Below are 16,041 nucleotides of genomic sequence, written 5' to 3'. Positions count from 1 at the left end.
GGAGGCCCACAGCAGGAGCACACCTCCCAGCTGAACTGTGGTTGGTCCCTCCACTGTGCTAAGGGGGGTCATGAAATGGGAAGAGGTGCTTGGGGATGCCTTGTGTGGGCGCCGGAGACAGCCTGTGGCCTGGGTCCTGGCATGTGTAGCCCCTTGCTCAGGCAGGGCTGGGTACTGGGCAGAGTGAGGAGAGCCAGGCAGCCTGTGTTGGGGGCCGGGAGGGTGAGACGGTGGGAGGATGGTGGGAGGGCCAGTCTTTCCTCAAGCAGGGCAGGCCACCAGGAGGACGGGCACCCCCAGGTTCCAAGAGGAACTGTTGGCAGTTGAGCTGGTGGCCGTGGGTGGAGGGCGACCTCTGGAAGGCTGGACCTGGCGTCCCCTGGTCTGGCTCTGTGGCTGGGCACGAAGGCACCTGTGGGCAATGGGCATCCACCCACCTCACCCAGTGTCTCCTTCCCAGGCTCTCACAAATCTGGGAAGCAGCTGCCTCCTCATCTAGTCCAAGGAGCTAAAATTCTCAATGGTGCTTTCCGATCGTGGACAAAGAAGCAGGTAGGAATCATGTCACAAATGCCTAGGGCAGGAGAGCAGTGATAGGCGGGAGGACCTCCCTGGAGACCCAGCAACAATGTCCAGGACTTGTCCTGCTTCAGTGAGATCCAGCCTGGGAAGGACGGTGGTGCTCCCCTGCCTGGCTTGGCCCAGGGTGTGCCTTTGCCCCAGACACCCCTGCTGTCCACTGATTGGGCCACCTGAAGGCTGGGGGAGGACAGATGTAGATGCAGAGCCCCCTCCCTCAGGGGCTCACAGCTTGGTCACAAGTTGGTGGGAGGAGGGTGAGCAGGTGCCAGTGCCTCCTGGGAGGAAGGTGGGTCTGCGGGTGGAGGACAGATGGCTCATGGTGGGATGACACTGAGCACAGAAAGGCCTGGAACCTCGTGGGGGCAGGGAAGGACTGGGGGAGTGGCTGGCTGCAGGACAGGGAGTGCTGGGGACACCCTGTCAGCTCCTCCTGGCTGGCCCTGGCATTAGCTCAGAAGCTAAGCTGCCTGATAGCGGGTGCAGCGCCCCAGCCACCTTGCTCTGTGACCTGGGCACCCCTCCCTGTGACTCTTCCCGCTGTGCGCGCCCCCACAGAAGCCACTTCCTGTGTTCCTTAGCATCTTCCCTTGGTTTTAGCTACAGAAGGGAGGGGAAGGTCTGACTCAGCCTTGGGCACCCTCTGGGACAGTGTTTCCTGCTGGGACTCTCATTGTGCAGAGGCGCTATGCCCGCTCCTGAGGGGAGGACCCTCTCCCAGGCCAGAGAGGGACAGTGGAGATTTACAGGCAGCTTTCAGGAACACCAGGCTGCAGGGAATACTGTGTGCAGCCTGCCTCTCTCATGGATGGCCCACGCAGGAGAGGTAGCCAGTGTACTCCCAGGGCCATCCTGCAGCCACCACCTCCCTCAGGTCTCAAGACCCAGGGCAGTCCATGGCTCCCCTCCCAGCTCATCTCAGCCAGGTGACCAGGTGGAGTGGCCTCTGACCAGGAAGAAGGGATGGGGCCCATGTCCACTCCATGGCCAGCTGGTGGTGGCCTCAGGCAAGCTCGTTCTCTCGGTACTCGGTTTGTCCCCCTGTTGATGGGGGCTCACAGCAGAGACCTCTTGCCAGGGCAGAGTTTGGCTGGGAAGCCCCTCGCCTCATGCTGATCAGAGTGGCTTGACAGTCAGGCAAGAGCCTGCAAGAATGCAGGGGTATGTCAGGGCCACGGGACGTGTCTGGTGCTGACCCTGGGCCCGGTTGTCCTGCAGGCTTTGGCAGAGCATGAGGACGAGCTCCCGGAGCACTTCAAACCTTCACAGCTCATCAAAGACCTGGCCAAAGAGATCCGGCTCAGTGAGGTGGGGCCATGTCCAGGTGCTGGGCTGAATCCCCGGGGGATGGGGGAGGGCCGGCCTGTCTTTCTCTGGGCCCAGGGGCCAACCTGACAGACAGCTGCCAGCTCCAGGAAGGCCAGTGCCCCAGACAGTCCTCCCTGCACTTTCCTGGGCGAGCTTGCTTTTGTGAGGGCTCGGGGTCCCAGGTCTCTGGCTGGGTCTGTGTTCTGGTGTGAGTGTGTAGGGACTGAGAGATGGCACCAGCCTCTCTGAATCTCCCATGGGGAGGGTACTCTGTGGGAGGAACCCCTGACTTAGCCCCTCAAGTCCCAGCTTGTGTGATCCTGGATGAGCCCTCAGCTGCTGTGCTGGGGTAGAACAGAAGAGCCTTGGGGAAAGCAAGTGACTGATGGCATGTGACGGGTGTGTCACACAACAGCGTGGGTTGGGTGTGAGTGTGTCACACAACAGTGTGGGTTGGGTGTGAGTGTGTCACATGATGGTGTGGGGTAGCTGAGCCTTTCCGGACTGACAGCTCCCTACCAGCCTGGCAGTGAGGGTCTCCAGCGTCCTGGTGTGTAGACCCTCCTGGGCCACAGTTTGGCAGAAGCAGCATGTGACCCTGTCCTTTCTGTATCCCAGAATGCCTCCAAAGCCGTCCGACCGGAAGTGAATATTGTCGCTTCGTCAGATGAGGTGTGTGATGGGGACCGGGAGAAGGAGGAGCCCCCATCTCCCATTGAGGCCACCCCACCTCAATCCCTCCTGGAGAAAGTGTCCAAAAAAAAGACTCCCAAAACTGTGAAGATGCCCAAGCCGTCCAAAATCCCCAAGCCAAAGCCCCTAAGCCCCAAGGCCCCCCAAAACACTGAAGCTCAAAGATGGAGGCAAGAAGAAAGGGAAGAAGTCCCGGGAGTCAGCCTCACCCACCATCCCCAACCTGGACCTGCTCGAAGCCCACACCAAGGAGGCACTGACCAAGATGGAGCCGCCCAAGAAGGGCAAGGTGGGCCCCCCTCACCCTGACTCCCCACCTCAGCACCAGAGGTGCTGCAACATCTCTTGGGGCCAGGCCCATGGAGATAGCTAGGACCCATTGTCCTTGTTCCCCGGGGCACCTGGGAAGATGTAGGGGTCTGGGCTCTTGCTGTGGGCTCAGTTTGCCCAGAAGATGCACTTCCCTGCCTGGTCCTGACCCAGTCCTGCCGCATCCAGGTCCAGACCCCCCAGAGTAGACAGGCTGTGCCAGCAAGCCACAGAGCAGTGGGCCTGGAGAGGGGCCCTCATTGAGGAAGGCAACACAATGTGTGTGTGCTGTGGCAGAGGTGGCACCCAAGAGGGCCTCCTGGTGGAGGAGGCATGGTGGTTTTCCAGGAAGGGATGTCTAGTTTAGGTTTCCTAGCCAGATGAGTAGTTGCCATGGGACAAAGAAACCCTGGGTCCTCCCTGGGGCCAAGGCATTGAGGTTAAAACCTGAAGGTAGATGAGGTGTCTGTGCAGAAACAACAGGGAGAGTGCCATTGGAGGGGAGGGGTTTAGGGATGAGGACAGGACCAGGGTTGCCCTGATAGTCTGAGCCCCTGTGGACAGTGAGAGAGATGGGCCCAGCCCTGAAGACCTACTCTGACTAGAGGATCTTAGGTCTGGGCTTCAGGGACCATAAACCCCTGAGATCAAGCACCATTGAGTGTGAGCTTCTGCCAGGAGGAGGTTGTTATCCACTTCCTGGGGCCAGGACACTTCAGGGCCAGTATCACAGGGGTGTAGTGGGACACTTTTGTGTTCTCTTTAACAGGGCAAGCATGAATGAATGCATGAGCAAATGAGTGGATGGCTAAATGGCTAGATGGATGAATGGATGAATGAATGAATAAATAGATGTACGAATGGATGAGTAGATGGATGGATGAATGAATGACTCGATGAATGNTCATCTGCCTCTGGCCCTGTGGTGGTGGCCATGTCCAGTAGGGAGCAGGCCAGGATTGGATGCTCTTGTCTGGGTCCTTGGGGCTGACACCGCACATGCTGTTCATCCTTGCCAGCCAGGGGCCTCCTCCCAGCCCTGCACCTCTGCTGCTTCCTCTGGGGCAGGAATGTGGGGACAGGCTAGGCAGGGCGAGAGAGAGACAGGAGACCTAGTTTTCACCCCGTGCTGTCTATGTGGCTTTGTCCAAGGCCTTCCCAATATCAGAGCCGTCTTAGTGGCTCTTGTTCCTGAGCTGTGATTTGGTGACCCTGCCGGGGAGAAGCACCTAGCTGGGAAGGGGTGCATGGGAGGTGCAGTGGAGGAGCTGCCCCATCCTCACCTATGGGTCAGCCTGGGTGCTGGTGGTGGGGAGCAACCTTGCTTAGGCCCAGGCGCCTCTTGCCTCTCTGTCTTGTTGGGAAGGACAAGCCCTTGTCACCTCTCGACATTTCCGTCTGACATGTGTGAGACCCCATGTCCCTGCTCCCCAAACAGTGGGGTTCTGGAGTCATCTGCCCTGGCTGCCCTATGGTCCCACGTGTGACATCATGGCCAGGCCTCCTCCTGTGGCTATGGGAGGTGGGTGGCCAGACCCAGGCTTGCCTCTCCAGTGCCGAGACCCTGTCCACACCTATCCTGGTATAGGAGGCCTCAGGCCCGATGTGGCCTCTGACCTGATGTGGCCTCTGACCTGTGCTTCTCTGCAGTGCTGAAGACGTGGTGGCCCGTGTGCCAGGCAGTCAGCTTACACTGGGCTATATGGAGGAGCACGGCTTCACCGAGCCCATCCTTGTCCCTAAGAAAGATGGGCTGGGTCTGGCTGTCCCGGCCCCACGTTCTATGTCAGCGACGTCGAGAACTACGTGGGTAAGTGCCATCCCCTTCACAGTGCTCTGGGACTGGAGTCGGGAGTGCTGGGGCATCCACCACTGCTCTGGGACTGGAGCCGGGAGTGCTGGGGCACCCACCACTGTGCATGCTGTTTCCCCGCACCCTGGCTGTGTCCCATGTGTGCCGTGAGCAGGGGAGCCTCAAGGCTCACTGTACTCTGTTCCCGGTACTCTTAGATCAGACCCTGAATCCCACTGAGATGACAAATGACCTGGCAGATTCCTTGCCCTCCCAGATACTGTGACTGCAAAGTGGGGGCTGGTCTGGGAGACCCTTTGATTCTGGCAGCTATGAATTGCATTACTGTGGGTGCTACTTGACACTGCCATGCCTGGGAGGCCCTGGTGGTGCGGGCCCATGTCCCCATCCTGGCTGCCTGATTAAGGGCCTGGCCCTCCTCATCTGCACCGTGACCTGCCCCCATGGCACCAGAATCTCCTCATCTGGATTCCATCTGGGTTCTAGCCAGTGCCATTGCCATCAGCAGCACCCATTTCATGTCCCCTCCAGAGCTACTGGGCTCAGGTGGGCACTTGTGGGTAGAGGAGGCACCTGTGGGGGTGCCATTCAAGAGGCAGCGGCAGGGAGAGGCCAGCACACCTAGCAGTGTCCCTGACAGGTCAGCGGCCACATGGCCAAGCATGGAGGCCCACATGGTTGCAGGGCCTCAAGGTGCTCATGGGGGATGCCTGGATGGCCAGCCTGGGGAGGAACAACCCTGAATGGGCAAACGCCCAGGACAGAAGATGGGCAGGCAGGCACACTGGCCTCTCAGTGCTGGGGCTCCGAGATGACTGGCCCCACCGCTCTGAGCCTCACTCTCTTCCTCTGTGCACCCCTCATGGGGTATGTGCTGGAGGTGAAATGAGGTCACCTTTACAAGCCTGTGGGCACATAAGGGCACCCACCAGGAGGCCATCAAGTTCCATTTCAACAGGGGGCTAGGGCCATGGATTTTCTTTGGAGCCACATGGCCACCCTGGGGCTACCGAGACTGGGCTCCCAAACTCGTGGTGAGGAGGAAGAACGAGCACCGTGGTAGCTGTCAGACATCTCAGGAAGAGGGGCTAGAAAGTGCTCATCCCGGGACCTGGGGTGAGGGTATTGGGTATCCATGCAGAGGGGCTGATTCTGTGGGGTTCTTACTGAGGAGGAGGGCAGGCTGGACATAGTTAGAGCCGTGGCACTAGCTCTGTGGCTGATCCTGCCCTGAGCTGGGATCCAGCGCCTGGTCTCGCCTGTGCTCGGCTTTCCCACAGGTTTGCCTGAGAGGGGGCCATGGCCATCTGGTGGGCTGTTTCTGTCTTGGTGCACAGTGCTGGTCAGGCAGCCTTGTGTACCCCCACTGTAATGTTCATGCTCACCGGGCCAGTGCTCTTTCTCACTTTCCCAGACCCTGGCATGGTGCATGCAGGATAACATCTAACACATAGTGAGGGCCTGCCCAGTGCCAGGCACTTTTCTAAGCTCTTCCCATGTAAGAGCTAATTTCCTCCCTTCCACAGCTCTGAGAGGTGGGTCCTACCCTGCCACCAAGACCCTGGACTCACCTAATCATGCGGGTGGGGCCTGGTTTGTCCCCTGGCCCTGTTCCCTTCACAGCTGTCCCTGAAAAAGCAGGGAGGAGATGGTTCGTAGTTTGTATTGCTTCTATGTCTTTCATTTTCCTCTTAATTTTTTTTTTATGATGGAACTTTTTAAACACGCACAAAATTAGAGAAACAGTAAACCCGCATGCACGTAGCACCGGAAACAAAAACCACCAGCTTTCGGCTGATTTTCTGTCTCCCTACTTTTTTGTTATCTTGTAGTATTTTAAAAGGAATTCTGATCATGCATGGTAGCTCACGCTTGTAATCCCAGCACTTTAGGAGGCTGAGGTGGGTGGATTTCTTGAGGCCAGGAGTTCAAGACCAGCCTGGCCAACATGGCAAAACCCCGTCTCCACTAAAAATACAGAAATTAGGTGGGTTTGATGATGGCACTGGTAGTCCCGGCTCCTCAGAAGGCTGAGACAGAATAATCACTTGAATCTGGGAGGTGGAGGTTGCAGTGAGCCAAGATCGTGCCACTGCACTCCAGCCTGGGAGACAGAATGAGATTCCATCTCAAAAAAAGAAAAAAGAAAAATTCTTTTTACATACATCATTTTACCCATAAAAATTCTAGTACATAGCTCTAGCAGACAATTTAAAAAATATATAATCACAATTCCATCATCGCACTCGATAATATTAACAGTAATTCCTTGGTGCATGTAAGACCCAGTTTAATTCTTCCCAGTTGCCTCAAAAGTGCCTTTTTACATTTGGCTGTGGAATCCAAATGAGACCCTCACATTGCATTTGGTTTTTATATCCCTGAAGTCTCTTTTATTCTGACAGCCCCATTTCGTTTTATCCTGTTGGTTTGTTGGAGAAAAGGCCATGTTGGTCCTGCAGAATGTCCCACATCCAGGATTCTGTTGCCAGCGTCCCCAGTGGTATCACTAAGCAGGTCCCTCTGTCCCAGGTGTTTCCTAGAAACTCGTGGCTAGAGGCTTGTTTGACTTGCCTTCAGGTTTTTGGCAGGACTCCCTCTGAGTGGGTGTGCTTCCATCCGTGGGGAGGCCTATCGTGCCTGACCACACTCTTGCAGTGATGCAGACAAGGCCAGTGGCCCCGGCACCCACCTCATCTGTCCACACTAATCCCATGGCCTTGCAGTTTGTGGTCAGAGGAGCCATAGAGAACTATTGCAAAGGGCGACTGGCAATTCTGTCCTTCCTTCTCCTTCTATCAGTCATGAGTCTTTTGTAAAGAAATTTTCCTCTCAGCTCATCTGGTTATCCTGAACTTTTCTTTGTCAACTACAGAAAAGCCTTTTCCCTTTATTTATCAGTTTGCCAATTCTCAGAGTAATGAATAGGTGCCCTAGAAGTGCAGGGGTTTTGATAGCTTAATTTTTAAAATGTAGGTATGTCTCATGAATTACTTGAAACATACACTAAAATGTATTTGCTGTTCGTCTGAAATTCAGGCAGGCCAGGCGTCCTGTGTTTTTTTATTTGTTAATCTGGCCACCCTCGCTGAGGCCTGTGACCTGGCTGCCTTGCAGCATCACCAGGTCAGAGGAAGAGTGGTCAGGGTACTTTGTTGAGCCAGGGGAAAAGCAGGCAGGTGAAGCTGGACGTTGGCACCTAGAGCCTCTGCACCCAGCCCCTGGCAGCTCCTGCTGTGTGTGAGGGCAGCCAAGGCTGTGTGTCCACTCCACACATCCTGGCCTCAGGGAGGCTGTGCCACCTTCCCAGGGTGCTCAAGCTCCTCCCGCCACCTCCCCAGGGCCGGAGCGGAGTGTGGATGTGACAGATGTCACCAAGCAGAAGGACTGCAAGATGAAGCTGAAGGAGTTTGTGGACTATTATTACAGCACCAACCGCAAACGGGTCCTCAACGTCACCAATCTCGAGTTCTCCGACACCCGGTGAGTGCTGCCACCTGGGGTGTGGGGTTGGGGCAGGGGCAGGGGCAGGGGCGCTGTGCCGTCCTTGGTGAGAAGCACAGGGCGAAGGTCTCAGAGTTGGAATACTGCACACGACACGCACTGATTTTTCCTGTCTCTCTCTCTCTAAATTTTTTCATTTTTTCCTCTTTTTTTTTTTTTTCTTTAAGGCTGGCCCACAACTGACTGTTTCTCTTTTTAAAGTATGAAGGTGACACATTGAGAACAATTCAAACAAAAAAAAGGAGCAGAAAGGCAAAGCATCCTCTGGTCTTGGCCCTGCCCATCCCACTGCTCAGAGAGAACCATTGGTAACGGTGTGTAGTTTTTTTCCAGAAGGCACACATTCATGACACACTGAGACCTATAACACACCCACTTCTGGACACAGAACATTCAACGCTTATTCATGGACACACCAATACTCATGACGCCCACTCGTGGACACACTCATGACACACTGACTCTTGAACACTCCAATGCATGAGACATTCATGACACTCTGACCCTCACATTCACTCATGGACATACTCATGACACGCTCACCCATAGATATGTCACGCACCCACAGTCATGATACCTCATACCTACTCACAGACACCGATGCGTGGTGCACTCACTAATGGACACACTCGCCAACACACTCGTGACACAACACATCAACACTCATGGACGTACTCATGACACATTCATAGACACGACACACTAGCGGACACATGGACACACGTGACACACACTCAGCACTCACCAACACAGTGTACACTCACACATGGACACATTCGCTGACACACTTCTGACATATTCACAACACACCGGCAATACCGCTCATACGACATGGACATGTGATACACACACTCATGGACATTCACGGGCACACTCCTGATACACAGACACTGACACACTCAAACACAGTCAATAGACTCATGACACGCTTATGACAGGCACTTCCTTGATGCATTGAGATACTGACTCACTGGCACACTCACACTCCTAACACCTGCATCCCTGGCACAGTTACCAACACCTGCACACACCCGTGTAGACGCCTACACTCACACACGAGATACTGCAGGGGCAGCTTCTGTGACCCACCTCCCTGCTTTCCAGGCAAGGCGGGCCCCACACAGATATGCCTTGGTTGGCCTGGTCCCCCTGAGTTCCTGGCGCTAGTTGTCGTCAGCCCTGCAGTCACTGGCTGGGGCATCCTCTGTCAGGGCTGACCTACACTAGCCTGGCTTCCTGGTGGCAGAGCTGCTGGCCCTGCACTTTGTGGCTCTGACCTTGTTCTCCCCACGGGCTGCTGGCTTGGGTGTGGTTGGTGCCTGCCCTGGATCCACCCCTCACCCCCTCTCCAACACATCGTCTCTGCCCTCCTGCTGGCTCCTGGGAACGATCCAGAACACTCAGTCACTGTAAGGCATGGGTGGCTAAGGATGGCTTCAGTCTTCATCATTTCCGTCATGCTTGTTTCCTGAAAGCACATAACATGTGCAAAGGGGCAGGTAGGGAGAAACAAAAGTATTAGCTAAAACCACACCAAGAAAGAGAATACAAAACTATACCAAGAGTCACAAAAAGGTAATATGATTGTGCATGGTGGCTCATGCCTGTAATCCCAGGACTTTGGGAGGCTGAGGCAGGAGAGTCACTTGAGGCCAGGAGTTTGCAACCAGCCTGGGCAACAAAGCAGGATCCTGTGTTTATTTTAAAAATTAAAAAAAAAAAAAACAAATAGTAATGAGCTTTCAGTTTGGTTTGAGCTTCCTAACAGCAAAGGCAAAAAGGGAACTGGAGTGGGTTATGGTATCAGAGAAGGTGGTATGTATTGCTTTGGTACCAAACAACATAACTGAGTCGTGTTTCCATCAACTTAATTTACTGCCCTGCCTGGGTTGAGGGGTTCTCACAGAGAGATGTCTGGGTTATAGAGCTAGGGAGAGATGGTACTTTGGCATGTGGTTTTCTGTTGGGCCTTTCAGGGCCATCCCTTTGCCTCCTGTTTCCACAGGCCTAGTCCGTGGACCATTAGGGGGTTGTTTGCAACTTTTGTTGGGCACTTACCTACCAGAGCCTTCACATGGGCTTGGGTGGGGGCCATGGAGTGGGCTCTGCTTCATCATTAAGTCTGTCCCCAAGGATGTTGGTCAAGCAGGTAAGGTCAGGCCTGACCCCATGTGCTGTCTGGGGTAGCTCTTGGGGCCTTCTGCTTCAGGGGGGCCCACAGTGACCAGTGTACCCCCAGACCAGAGAGATGCCTGCTGTGTGGCAGGTCTAGGGTGATGTGCCCACTGCTGGTAATTCAGACACACGTCACATCTGGACTCTGCTCATGGTGGCCTTGCGTGTCCATGGGGGCTTCGAGGACCAACCCCCTGCCAACTCAGAGGAAGACGTGGCCTGCACCTAAACAGGCCAAGCAAGGGGAAGAAGGACGTTTGAGGGTGTGGTAGGAGGCAGGGACAGCCTGGCCCCTGTGGTGTGTGGTGTTTGAAGGACATGCCTGGAGATGGGTCATGAGGGCCCTTGTGGCAGGGAACCCTCTCCTGTGGGCGGCAGTGTGCCCAGACTGCTGAGGTTTCAGAGGTTGGCAGTGGTTGTGAATGGGGGCGATGAGGACTCATGGGGGATGGAGAAAGGTGCTAGTTTGGAACATGCTGGAGATTTAAAGGTGAGGTCTGTGACTGAAGCTGGTAGGATTGGGGTGGCGGGACTCTGCTTGTGATTTGTGACAGTCTTGTCCAGGGACAGCTTGTCTAGGTTGGTGTGGCCTTTGGGTAGAGACAGCAGCACTTGCAGATGGGCTGACAGAGACATGACAGACCCTGTCTTCCTGGAGGCAAGAACTCCCAGATCTGGTTCTTAGTGGCAGCTGAAATGTCACTACACGGGTGCTGTTGAGCTTGACTTCTTTTTCTTTTTTTTGGAGACAGAGTCTCGCTCTGTTGTGTAGGCTGGAGGGCAGTGGGGTGATCTCAGCTCACTGTAACCTCTGCCTCCTGGGTTTAAGCAATTCTCCTGCCTCAGCCTCCCAAGTAGCTGGGATTACAGGCACACCAACATGCCCAGCTAGTTTTTGTATTTTTAGTAGAGACAGTGTCGTGTCTCGCCATGTTGGCCAGGCTGGTCTCGAACACCTGACTTCGTGGTCCGCCCACCTCTGCCTCCCAAAATGCTCAGATTACAGACGTGAGCCACTGTGCCCAGGCTAATTTGACGTTTTTGATGAAATGTAACGCATTTTATCCAGGACAGTGACATTTCATTGAATCGAAGACTGCCTCTGCATCTCCCTATCTTCTCTGGATATGAGTTGGCTGGATTTGACAGTGACCTGACATGGCCAGGGTTCGTGGGCGCCCTGTTGTCAGCTCTGGAGAGCAGTGGCTGTTATCCAGGTGACGCCAGAGGCACCTGGGCTGAGCGTGAGAAATGATATCTATGCTCCAGCCCATGCACCATAGCCACGTGCATGTGGCCAGTCGGGAAAGACTTGCTTTCCAGTTCCCAGGAAAGGAGGTTCCCTCTTGGGGTGGATGGTTTGGGGGCCTTCCCATCGTCTTCTGAGGGTGGAGGCCAACATCAGACCCAGTCTCCTGCCAGGGCCACAGCCAGTGCCTGGGCTTGTTCTGCTCTCTGTGATTTTGCTCCTCTGTGAGATGGGAGCTGTGACACATGACCTGCAGGTGGTGAGAGTGTGTGGGACATGCCTCACAGAGCCTGTTCCCCTCTCCAGGGGACATCAAAAAGGGAGTCCCAGGTTCCCTCACCACCTTCCTCTCCCACCCCCAGAATGTCTAGCTTCGTGGAGCCACCTGACATTGTGAAGAAACTGTCCTGGGTAGAAAACTACTGGCCAGATGATGCATTGCTGGCCAAGCCCAAAGTGACCAAGTACTGCCTGATCTGCGTGAAGGACAGCTACACCGACTTCCACATCGACTCTGGGGGCGCCTCCGCCTGGTACCACGTGCTCAAGGTGAGCCATGCCCCTCGGGGCACCTCAGCCTTGCCATGACCATGACCCATCTGCAGGATTGTCTGCAGTCCCCACAAGTCCTGACTGTGGCCAGGATGCCACTCCCCAGAGGGCCCTGGACCGTCCATCCCTGGGACAGGAGGCCTCTGGAGATGTCTCTGGGTGGAGGGGCAGGGGTGCATGTGGGACCAGAGAATCGCATGAGTGTCTCCTTGTTCTAATGGGATTCAGGCTCATTAACAATTGGGTGAGGCCGCTGGGTGACCGTGCACTTAGAGGAGAAAGGGGGGTGTTGCAAACACATCCTGGAAGAGGGGCCAGCCATAGCCAGGGCCCCGCACAGGAGCCAGTGGGCAGGATGGGGGCATCTGAGTGGGCAGGGAAGGCTAGGTGCTTCATCATCAAGGCTGAGAGAGGGAAGCTAGAAGAAAAATGAGACATAAATAGCAACAGGAACAAAGGAAACCCTAAGTTGTGGGCTCCCCCAGTTGCTAACTGACCTTCTGCAGACCAACTGGAGCTGGACCTGGGGCTGGGCGGGTGCGCGTGCTTGTCCCACCTCTGGGAGGCCTTGAGCAAGTCACTGGGGCATTCTCGGAACCTGCCTTGGTCCCATTGCAGTAGGACAGGGGTCTTGCTGCTCCCGGTGCAGAACCCCTCCTGGGGCCTGCCGTAAGACTGCCAGGGACACAGTGGCATTATTTGACCCAGCCTGGGATCCAAATGGCTCTCAAGAGTGGAGCTACCTGGAATGCTTTTGTTACCCAGTTACAGCTTTATTTGCAGCCTGGGCACCCACAGCATTTGTAGTGCCTCAAAACAATGTAATGTGGGATTATGGGCTTTAGCTCTTGACTGTGCTGGGGGCCCAGATACCCAGAACCTTCCTAACACCCACACTTCTGAATTGCAAAGCACCTGTGCCCTCAGTGTTGCAGGCAGGAGTCGTGGACCTGGGCAGGGTACTTTTCACTTTAGGACCTGTCACTTGCACCCCTACCCCCGCATCCCGGCGTGGGCGGCTCTGCCAACAGGCTCTCTTGGCAGGGGGAGAAGACCTTCTATCTCATCAGGCCGGCCTCGGCCAACATCTCCCTGTATGAGCGCTGGCGGTCTGCCTCTAACCACAGCGAGATGTTCTTTGCCGACCAGGTCGACAAATGCTACAAGTGCATCGTCAAGCAGGGCCAGACCCTCTTCATCCCATCAGGTGAGTGCGGGCAGCTTTGGGGACCGTGTCCTAGGGATTGCCGGGCCTCATCAAGCTTACTGCCCTGTCCCTTGGGCCTTAAGAGACCCCTGTCCCACGGGGTCTCTCAGCGTCCCTGGTGTGCCTGCTCCCTTGTCCGGAGCTTACCGCCACCCCAGCCCAGTCCCCACAGAGGGGCCAGCCACGGGGCTTGTTTTGTCTGGTCAGCATGAGCACTCCTCACCACCGAGGCCACCTTGGAGCTGCACAGCCAGTCAGCCGCCTTCACAGCCTGGCTGGGCTCACTGTGACCGAGCCCACGGCTGGAGACCCAGCTCAGAGAGCCTTGTGCAGGGACAGCAGCCACAGCGTCAGAGCCAGTGAGGGAGGAGGGCGCTAGCTGCTAATTAAGGCAATAGTAGGGGACATTTTGAGTCTGTGCTGGGGAGAAAGCCCATCATGAGCCACTGTGTGCCCCTAGATTATGGTAGAACAAATCCCAGACATCCTGCTGTTTCACTTAAATATTCCACTATTTCTGAAGGACTTCCTTTCCTTCTAAAGTAACATAGCTGCAATACTGTTCTCACACCTCGAAAATGAATAATTAACAGCAATTCCGTAGTATCATCAAATAGCCAATTGGTGTTCAGATTTTAAATCGTTTTATAGGGTTTTTTTTTTTTTCATTCTAAATAAGTATCAAACTGAAGCCCTCATATTTTAATGATTTATAAGCCTCAGAATCTTCTGTAATCTCTGGGTCCCTCCTCCCTCTGTTGGCTTCTTCACAGTCACAGCTGTTTAGGAAAGAGCTGTGGATTTCCCAGGGTCTGGCCCAGGCTCTGTCTCTGAGGATAACCTGGGGACCAGTCCCAGCTCTGGGGCGATGCAGCTGCCCTGGGCTTGTCTTCTGCTCCTGAGCGTGGTTGGGAGGCTGGGTAGCTGGACAGAGGCTGGAAGCTTCCTCTCTCTGTCTGAGTACTGCCCCTTCAGGTGGCCTGAGTGAGTCCCCTCAGCTCTGGGCCTTGGTCTCTCTGTCTGTGCAGGGCTGGACTGACTAGTCTGTGCCACCTCAGAGACAGCCTCTCCCCTGACCCCTTCCATGGAGGCTAGGGTTGGACAAGGGCCAGAGAGCTTCTCCCAGGGAGGCCCCAGGCTGCTGCTGGTGAAGCTGCAGAGGTGGACAGGGCACCAAGGTATAGGCAGGCAGGTGCTGGATCCTGGGCTGGGCTGGGGAAGGCCTGTGTTGGTCTCCACCGCTCCCTGATGTGGAGCCATGAGAAGCCCATTCATGGTAGCAAGGTGGGGCACCAGCCACTCCCCTCTCTCTCCCAGGCTGGATCTATGCCACGCTTACCCCTGTGGACTGCCTGGCCTTCGCGGGACATTTCCTCCACAGCCTGAGCGTGGAGATGCAGATGAGGTAGTGCCTGCCGCGCTGTCTGCCCTCGGGCTCCGTAGGGCAGTGTCCTCCCTCTAGCTGGGTTGGTGCTGGACGCCTTGGGCTGAGTCCTGCCACAGCCCGCCTGTGGGAGGCCTGGACATGACCGTCAGCCTCTGTGGGCCTCTTCGTGATGTGGAGGGAAGGAGGAGGTGGGCTCTGGGGTAGTGCAGGCCGGCTCCCCGAGGGACCTGGCTGCTGGACGGTTGTAGTTGCCCTTGGTGGGGTTGGGGTTGGGGTTGCTTAAAAGGCTGCTGCCTTCTCTTCTTGGGCACTGACAGAGCTGTCATGGGCCCCAAGGCCTGCAGCCACCAGGGCAGTTGTCCCCTGGACCTCTGCAGCTGTGCAAGGCCCATTGGGGAGGCCTCAGCTGGTGTGTCTGGGGCCTGGATTGGTGCCCAGTGTCACCTGCTTGATGGTCAGTGCACTGAGAACTGCTGTTTGGTGGCTTCCAGAGCATATGAAGTGGAAAGGAGGTTGAAACTGGGCAGCCTGACTCAGTTTCCCAACTTTGAAACTGCCTGCTGGTACATGGGGAAGCACCTGCTGGAGACGTTCAGAGGTACTGGTCACTCCAGGGCGGGCGTCCAAGCCTGGGCTCTTGGCTGTGGGGACAGCCGGACCTGGGTCAGGGCTGACTGTCTGGGTGTGAGTGCCGCCTTCCTGTGGCCTGAGCAAGGCCCTTTGGGACTCAGCCCCTGGGGCTCAGTTTCCCCATCTGTATAATGCAGGACTGGATTGAATGGGCTGGGCCTCTCCTTCCGATTGGACTGTCCCTTGTTTTAGAATGAACACTGGGCTGTGGGTTGAGAGGGGCGAGTGTGCGTGGCCTTGGTGCAGGTATCAATCACACCTGCTTCACCCTCCACACTGGGAAGGTGGAGCCCTCACTCTGTCACCAGCTGAGGAGTGGGTGTGAGTGGGCTCTGGGTCCCCTTAGGATCCCTCAGGGGCGTGGCAGCTGGACCGTGAGGCAGGCTTGTGGCTCAGTCCTGGCCCTCTGTGGATGCACTGTGGCATCCCTGGGCTGGCCCTTTCTGTCCCAGGTCCTGCCTGGCCATACCCTCAGAGATGAGAGCAGGTGGCTCCTGGCAGCCACGACCCTGTTCAGGCCTCCAGACTGCCCAGCAGCATGAGGGAGCCTACAGGAGAGTTTGCATTTATCTGTGATTTCCTTTCTCAGTGTGCCCTTCCCCAGAAGTTGCTCTTAGTTTTCTTTTTTGGTTTTG

General features: G+C 55.8%; 1 protein-coding gene across 1 annotated transcript in view; it reads left to right on the top strand.

Moving 5' to 3' along the window:
• Positions 1 to 16,041, top strand: part of PHF2 (PHD finger protein 2) — a 134,111-nt gene that overhangs the window by 96,638 nt on the left and 21,432 nt on the right. Inside the window, 5 exon segments of the mRNA XM_017847071.1 lie at positions 8,044 to 8,185; positions 11,993 to 12,179; positions 13,227 to 13,389; positions 14,707 to 14,794; positions 15,268 to 15,374. Coding sequence (XP_017702560.1) covers positions 8,044 to 8,185; positions 11,993 to 12,179; positions 13,227 to 13,389; positions 14,707 to 14,794; positions 15,268 to 15,374 — 687 coding nt within the window.

The sequence above is a fragment of the Rhinopithecus bieti genome, unplaced genomic scaffold, assembly GCF_001698545.2.
Source record: "Rhinopithecus bieti isolate Rb0 unplaced genomic scaffold, ASM169854v2 scaffold_29034, whole genome shotgun sequence".
Classification (NCBI taxonomy): Eukaryota; Metazoa; Chordata; class Mammalia; order Primates; family Cercopithecidae; genus Rhinopithecus; species Rhinopithecus bieti.
The sequence above is the reverse complement of the archived record's forward strand: the minus strand, read 5'-3'. Positions and strand labels throughout refer to the sequence as shown.